Below are 8,758 nucleotides of genomic sequence, written 5' to 3'. Positions count from 1 at the left end.
AGTTCACATGAAAACAAGCATATAGTCAGTTATGTACAAAGTCTTGCATAGGTAAATCTGTGGTCAGCGGAAGACATCACCTTAGGCTTCTTTTGATTCTCGAGCACAGACACTTAACCCTGTACCTTACCCATCTGCCACAAGAGGGAGCGTGAACCATTGACCTATTTCCACCTAAGGCCCTCAAAAATCTAGCGTATCAACTTGCTCTTTCTCTCCCCGTTGGATTTAGAGGGATCAATTGCCGTGTATCACGGGAAATGAAGGTTTTGGTGAGTGTGTTTTGCCCCACCTCCCTTCCTTTCCTCTAGTATGCGCGCGCTCGGGACTACATTTCCCAGGAGGCCCCGTGAGAGCGGATGGGTCACCTGATATCTCACCAATTCCGAGCAAAATGGCGGCCCCCATGATGCGGCGCTGCCGGCGTTGGTTTCGGAACGGGGATCTCTGCGTTGGGAATGTCGCCGGACTCCGTGGCCGGGAGGGTCCGGTGGCCGCTAGCGCGCTCTGCCGGAGTGCAGCGGAGACTACAGCGAAACAGAACCGGTATGCCAGGGAATAGCCGGGTCCGGCGCTTGGGTTGCCGGGGTGGGTAGTTGAAGAATTTATGCTTTTCGACCTCTGTTACGATTATCTGCCAACGCTCCCTTCTTGCGGTGGGTTTGCGCTAAAGGCAGCCCATCCCATTCTCCTTGTTATCCTTCTCACATCTCGAGTCCTTTCCATACACGGGATATCTATTCATTTGAGTGTTCGTATATCGCAGAGATCTGGATGAGGGTGAAAAGTGGAATATAGTAAGTCACGGTCAAAAGCCTTGCCCCTATTCTCCTCGATTAAAATAGCACTGCAGGTACAGTGCGGGTGGTACAGAATTTAAGCTGATAGTTCCTTTACCAGCTGAAGACGTCAACGTGTATCAGAAACGTTGTGTTGATCTGTTCTCTAGGCTGAGGACCCCTTTGCAAATGACACTTTTCCTATGCAATATTGCGGGGAAAGCATGCACTGTTGTGGATGAAAATTATGCAAGAGTGTGTGGAAGATGCAATGTGCAGCACCTTCCAGCTGCATCTGTGTGTGGCAATATAAATATGCATGCACATTAGATGATGTCCGCATGTCTACACTGTTGCCTTTTCCTATAACTGCAAGGAAATTGTGCATTTGGCGCAGGCTTTGAATTACAGTCCCAAGCACATGAGAAGAAACTGTTTCCACTAAAATAAATGCAGCTTGGTTTTAGTAAATTCATCTATAACAAAAGAGACACCATCATGTCATTATGCATGGGAAACATTTTTGGAGCCCCCAATCTTAATTTTACTCACTGTTTTCAAAATGCATGTTGCCCAAAGATTTATGCTGTGAACTGCTGTCAAATCTCTCCCTCTTAATGTTGTGTTTTTCCACCAGAATATTTTGAACACAAAATATGCTGATAAACTAATAACCGACAATTAATTCAAATTAATCTGAAGGATGTCTACTCTTCTTAAAGATTTCACTGTAGAGAAATTTTGAAACCTTAAAGAAAGGGTTCTTTTAATATTTAAAAGGATTACTGTATTTGATGTATTTGCTTAGTGTTTTTCTGTATTCCCCTTATCTCCCATCTTGATCTTCTGTCATTGCTATGGCATGCGCTTGGCTTCACCAGTGAAATATTATATTTGTGTCTGTCTTTATACAAGTCCAGATAATTACTTGCAGACCCTCTCAAGCGGTTCATGCAGTAAAGGTGACTCTGTTCTCTTGCTCCTATGAAGATTATGGATGTGAGAGCAGCAATTACTTTTCAGCAGATAGGGAGATGCTTGTTCTTGTTCAGGCTGTTCAGAGAACCATCTCTTGAGTTAAAAAGATGATTTCTCTATTGCCAGACTACTGATGTTTATGCTAATGCAGTACTAATAGCGCTCTGTAGACCCACCTTCCCAGCTTGAAAGTGACCATCTGACAGCATATGCATAATTGAATATGCCACCTGTCTGTTGGAGATTTCTCAAACTCAGAAGGAAATTAATATTTATTTTCGGTTTCATAATTTCTACTGGCTGCAAAATTGGGCACCTGTCCAGCAAACTCTTCCTCTCTGGACAAACCTTAGTTTTGAAAGGCACATTTTAAAATAAATGTAAGATGTTCAGGATGTGAGGGTTTTTATTTGGAGTTTTTGCCTTCTTTTAACATGCTGCTTTTGTACAATTTTCCACTGTGCTTAATGAAAAGATTTCACAGTACCTCTCAGCATTCATTATATATCAGTGGTGGGCTTTCAATGTGCTGCAACATGCTGTTGAACTCAGATGTGTTTTGTGTTTGTAGTTTCCCCCTTCAACTGCTCTAGAAATTTAGATTGCATCTGCCCAGCTAGTGAATATGTTCCTTGACTTTCTTTTAGTGATGTTCCCTGGGTAGCAGTTGTCGGCCTGGAAATTCATGCACAGATTTGGTCCAACTCAAAGCTTTTCTCCAGTTCACAAGTCCAGTTTTCAGCACCACCTAACTCTTTAGTATCATTCTTTGATGCTTCTCTACCAGGAACATTACCGGTAAGTTAGAATTCAGTCCTTGTTGCGGTCTTAAATTTCAAACAAAACAGGATACAACAATAAAGAGAGATCTAGAACAGGCAGCCACCATTAGTTTTTAGTTCTTTGAGATGATGGTGACGATGATAATGACAACAGTGACTAAGGGTTACGAGGGAAACCATACTTGTCTGAAAAGCATGATAAAAATATAACAACTCTAAATAAATATTTTTAAATAGAGCACCTATACAAAGTTTCATAAGCAAAAAGAAAAGACACATCCTCACCACTGGTTCACATGTACAAGGGCACTCACATGAGGAGATATTTACTGGTTCCTGTAGTTGCTAAGCTATAATAGGAGAAACTATAATGAATCATAGAATCATAGAATAGTAGAGTTGGAAGGGGCCTATAAAGCTCAATGCAGGAATCCACCCTAAAGCATACCTGACAGATGGTTGTCCAGCTGCCTCTTGAATTCCTCTAGTGTGGGAGAGCCCACAACCTCCCTAAGTAACTGGTTCCATTGTCGTACTGCTCATATAGTACAAAACTTCGTACAGAAGTTTTTCCTGATGTCCAGATGGAATCTGGCTTCCTGTAACTTGAGCTCATTATTCCGTGTCCTGCAGTCTGGGATGATCGAGAAGAGATCCTGGCCCTCCCCTGTGTGACAACCTTTCAAGTATTTGTAGAGTGCTATCATGTCTCCCCTCAATCTCCTCTTCTCCAGGCTAAACATGCCCAGTTGTTTCAGTCTCTCCTCATAGGGCTTTGTTTCAAAACCCCTGATCATCCTGGTTGCCCTCCTCTGAACACGCTCCAGCTTGTCTGCAATGACGTTGGTTTCCTGGACTTTGTGGGTATTGGCTCTGTATCAGGTTCTGATTTTTCTTTTTCCTTAAGTGCTAGATTATTAAATTCAAAATGACGTGTGTGTGTAGGCAGGCAGGCAGAGCTAACAGTAAGCAAGGCAAATCAGTGAGTAATGATGAAGTTCAGAAACTATCCTTCAAACCTACAGTATGGTTATTTGGCCCCCTGTTTTGGAGAAAGGCAGAGTATGCGTGAATAAAAATAGTTAAAATGTTGGGGGGGGGTTGTTCATATTTGCCAATTCAGTGCATTTGGATGTTTTTTGAGAAAGGAAGATAGTCTTTCTGCTATTATATAATACAGTATAAAATGATAAAACCTAATGGAACTAAAACCACCAAAATTCAGATTTAGAGGCCTAGGCTAAAGAAACACAAGATACTTAAAAGGCCTGGGTGTATACAAAGTTCTTCACCTTGTACTAAAAAGGCTGTAAAGATGGCACTAGGTGAGGCTCTCTCGGGGACAGTTCCATAACCGAAGTGCCATCACTGAAGAGGCTCTCTCCCTAGTGATCACCTGCTTTGCTTCATTTGTTGGGGACACTCAGAGCAAGACGGATGGAGTAGATGTTAAGGTTTGGGTAAGGACATATGGGCGAACACAGTCTTTTGATATTTGTAAAAGCCCCCGCTGCAGAAGCAAACAAACAAACAAACTGTTATGACTGTAGCACAGAGTCCCAGGAGTATGGCTAAGGAGTTGGAGACCCGATGCCCATAAGAATAGCGGGCACAAGATAAGAACAGTGGAGGAGGGTTGTGTGCTACAAGTAGAGGGGTGGGTTTTGATGTCTGAAATCTATGTTGAAATTCTTCTAAAGAATCTCTTCACACCCGACATTGTGCTGGCATTCGTTATGTCTGCACTAGTTTCCCACAGTAAAGTGTGAAGGGCCGATTCATACGTGAACAAACTGGCTATGTGCAGTGTGTGTGTCTGTCTACATGCATCCTCCCATCTTCTTGTGGCTTTCTGTACATTGTAAGAGCAAATTTGTTGTTTCTTTTATAATTGTTCCCTAGTGGGAAATCTTGAAGAGAAGCTGAAACTGGCTTTTTTTGAGATAAGAGCTCCTGATTACTAGTCAGCTTGATGGCTAACCTAATGAAAGAATTTGATCTGCTCTCGTTCACCTCCAACAGAGGCGTTTTATCTGTATGAGGAGTAAAAAAAGAATTTTCCTTTGCTGTGTTTGGTAGATAAGTTTGAACATGGACATTTTAAAATGTTAGTACTCAAGCGTCAGAAGGTGATATGGGCTTCTATTGTTCCATATTAGTATTTTTACCCTTAAAGGCACCCTAACCATAATTTTAAATAAATAAATACATTTAAATAAATTACAGCTTCTTAATATTGACTGCAGTAGGCAAGGCTAGTGGTAGTTGTGTTACCTTTAGCTATGCAGATCTAGGCTTTCTGATTTTAACGGGGTGCTTCAGTGTGCCTGAATATTTTAATAGTTGTGCAGGTTATTTGACAATATTATTCAAAATGTGATTTTTCAATAATTAAAAAAAAATTAAAAAGAATGTGTTGTGTGGGAAAGTACCTCTTAAAAACTGAACCGTTGGGTGGAGTTTTCGCACTGCATTGACTAATGTGTTGTCTGCACTGAGCCAATGTTGGTTCAAGTAAGATTTTTGCAAACACTTTGTAGAGTGGGAAGGTGATTTGATCTGTAGTCCTGGGGAAGGGTTGTTTAATCCTATCCCCTACACCATTTTCCTGTTCTAAATCTCACATTCAAAAGGGGTTGCCTCATTGGGAAATGTATAGATACCAATCATCAGGGTGGCAGACTTCAAGGTCCGTTGGCTCTACTTTGTGTGTTTTTTCTAGAACCCAAGATCTACCAATCAGAGCCTGGTGTAAAAGACATACACCTGGAGTTAAAGAGCAGTGTGCCTTTGAGCACATATTATCCCAATTTGTGTTCAGTCCCAGAACTGAACTGAGCTCACAGTCTTTTCACACGAAAGTCCATTCCTGGTTACCCCAAGCTTTTCTTCATTTTTTTGTTCCTATTATTAAAGAACTGGGAGCCAGAAACCCTTGCTGATCTACTGCAAATTTCCCAGACATGTGCCAGTAGATTTCGATTTGCCTTCTGCCCACCCATGTTATTATTACTGTATACTTTGGACCCACTCCAACCCGAGTTCAGATAGATTGAAGCAATTAGTTGTTACATTAAGTTTGGGTTGTTTAGCCCATGATTATGCCATAGTGTCTGGGTTTGCATGTCAAAGAGTAACATCTGATCGGAGGTTGCATACTCAAAATGGCGGCGGCAGCATGCACTGCAGCAAATCCTGAAAAGTTTACCGCTGTTATATGCAAACTCATCAGAGGTTAATTCTGTATGCCTCTGCTTCAGGCTGTCTCACCATTCACTTTAAACTATCTGTGTAGGTGTCTGTGGTTGTGGAAGTGTATAGGAGAGCTGAAAACATTGCAGAATATGGACTTTGATATTTACAGCTGATAGGTTTGCCAGAAGAAGGAGACATGGACTTGATGACTGGGATGTTTAAGGTTAGCGAGGACTGGAGTGGGAGCCATTTTAGTGCATGAGGGGAGTTTGGAGGGCAAACCGTTACACATGGCAAGGGACTTGGTCAGAGTCTGAAGAATTTTCAGACTTGCAGAGTGGGGTGGGGCTAGTGGTAGTGCCGGTGAAAGGATTTGAGAAAGTGTAATCTGGAAGAATGGTACCTTGAAATTAGATGCCAAGAGTTATTTTTAGAAATTAACTACTCATGCCACTGCTGTCCTCTGGGATGAGAGGCTTTTTTAGGGGGAGCATTTTGGATGAGTGGCTAAACTTTCTACCCAGCAGATGTCCAGTGGCCAGCCACTGGACATCTGCTGGGTAGAAAGTTTGGCCACTCAATTATTTGCATTTATTGTGCCTGTTTTAAATAGCCAACAAGATCCTTCTCGAAATGCCTGTGTAACATTTAGCCAGCTTAATTCGACTCTCACAGTTGAAAATCAATATAAAATTCATCTTGGTTTCAGTGGATACCAAATGAGGTCAACACGGAGACTTTTGCAAGTCCCAGCTGTGTGCCAACATTTTTATAGCTGTGGAAAAAGTTAAACTGGGAGAGTGTACAGCTTAATTATTTTGAACCTGAAGTTCCATTTCAATAGTTAATTAATTTAGAAGATTAATCTGTCACCTGGGGAGTGATGACTGAAGCATGATGAGCCAGGAAGATGAGGAAGAATAATTCTGTTTACAGGGGACGATTTGTGTCTGTATGTCTGAAAAGGGCTTTTTTAGGTGGTACTCTTCATTATCCTTTATTTCAGTATCTAAACATTTCTTTGATCTATCTTAAATTAGTTTTCACTGGCAGAATAAAAAAATACACATCAGAGTACATTATTAAGTTGGTTAAATCCCTTATGCAGTTATTAATGGCACCTCATTTGAAGTACCAGGGGGTGGAATGTGATGGGTTTATTTATCTGAAAGAAGGATCCAACCCTTTCACTGAACTTAACCAACGCAAACACATTGATGATTAGCACTGGGGACGTCTGTTTTTTCCAATTTGTGTTGGTAATGCAGGACTGCCTTTATTGAATTTCTCTTTTCCACAAACGCCAATATTTGAGGGCTTCATTATGCAAGAGCTGCTTTCTAACAACATGGTTGTGGATTAGTGAATCGATGAATTTATAATAGCTGCTAGACATCTACATGAGATGTAGGTTTCATGTTTTAGTTACTTTCAGTAACTCCATGGATCATAGAATCATAGAATAGCAGAGTTGGAAGGGACCTACAAGGCCATCAAGTCCAACCCCCTGCTCAATGCAGGAATCCACCCTAAAGCATACCTGACAGATATTGGAATCCAACTTAGAAAATTATCTAGCCCAGGATTAAGGACCCCTATTTTTCCCTACAACACAAAATTATTGGGCAGGAAGTCAATGTTTCAATGTTTGGCAGGATCTCAATGTTTCATTGGTCTATCCTAGTAAACATGCATATATGTGTACACGCACACATATACCTACCTCCATGAATACTGTATTTTCTTGTAGGCAATCAGACCAAGGATCAGTGTCAATGATAGTTGTGACAGCTGCCAAAATGTGCACCATGTAGCACACACATCATTTCCAAGTCTTCTACCCATTACATCAGCCCAAATTCATAAACGTCTCCATGATGATTTCCAAGATTGTGTGGCATTGGTGTGGAAGCACTGCTTTCACTGAGACCAACACAAGTAAGAGGCTTTTGCACTTTATGCCTGCCATGTGAAGCACCACTGTAAAGAAGGGTTTCGACACTTTGGCTGTAATATTTATTACATCTTTATTCTGGGAGTAAATCCCATTGAATTCAGTGGGATTTACTTCCAAGTAGACCCGCCACGGATGAAAAATTTGTTATGAAAAATTTCGCTTTTATGGAGGATGTTAGTTATGTCTACACAGAAGTAACTCCCATTGTGTTCAGTGAATCTTACTCCCAGGAAAGCGTGCATAGCATTGCAGCCTTAATCTGATTCTTATATTGTCTGCAGTGATATCTGATTTATTATTTCCCCCCCCCTCTTTTCTCCCTTTTGACATACCTCTCTTGTATTTACCTTGCATGTTGTACATTAAAATACAAATTAAAAATAAAAATATATTGATAAAAATACTCTATCAGTATTTTGACTTTAATTTGGTATTATTAAAATGAACTTAAGGATGACATAAGGATGTCCATTTCTGATAAGTATTCAGTACTGACTGAGCAGCGCTGTCCCTTCAATAATTTGGGATCCCACCTTGCTCTGAATCTGAATCTCTCCCCTTCCCTTCCCAGCTTTCACTGTCCTTGGCTTATTAGGACTGAGATCCTGCGCCACTTACCTAGGAGTAAGTCCCAGTGAATTCAGCGGGGGCTACATCCGGATAGGATTGTGATGTATATTTACTGAAATCAGTCTTTGCTGGCCATCTGAGTTTCAGTTCATTACAACCTGATTTCATATAGATACTTGGGCAGCTGAATAGTTAAAAATAAATATAAAATTTAAGGGGGGGAAAACTAGCCTCCTGAGGCGGTAATAACTATTGTTTTTTGTGATTAGAAAATGAATCTACTGAAAATGGAAACACTTGCTGCATAAGAAACTATTATTTTGACACTAAAACAATTTAGTTCTTCGCCATTATCTGCAATCTCTCATTTTGGTCTTCGAGTCAGGACTAATTGGGTCTGTTCTGCCACTAGTAAGCATTTCTGCTGAATGTTATGCACTCTTTATTTTAGCTCAAACCATTTTCTCAAAACATCCAAGAAGCCACAGTAGTTACAC

General features: G+C 40.9%; 1 protein-coding gene across 1 annotated transcript in view; it reads left to right on the top strand.

Annotated features, from left to right (window-relative positions):
- The first annotated feature begins 385 nt into the window (after window positions 1-385).
- Window positions 386-8,758, top strand: part of GATB (glutamyl-tRNA amidotransferase subunit B) — a 47,145-nt gene continuing 38,772 nt past the window's right edge. The window contains exons 1-2 of the mRNA XM_063135139.1: window positions 386-546; window positions 2,405-2,555. Coding sequence (XP_062991209.1) covers window positions 395-546; window positions 2,405-2,555 — 303 coding nt within the window. The 5' untranslated portion in view covers window positions 386-394. The remainder of the gene's footprint in view (window positions 547-2,404; window positions 2,556-8,758) is intronic.

Source organism: Elgaria multicarinata, chromosome 10 (genome assembly GCF_023053635.1).
Source record: "Elgaria multicarinata webbii isolate HBS135686 ecotype San Diego chromosome 10, rElgMul1.1.pri, whole genome shotgun sequence".
In the NCBI taxonomy this organism is placed as follows: Eukaryota; Metazoa; Chordata; class Lepidosauria; order Squamata; family Anguidae; genus Elgaria; species Elgaria multicarinata.
This window is presented reverse-complemented; position numbering and strand designations above follow the sequence as displayed.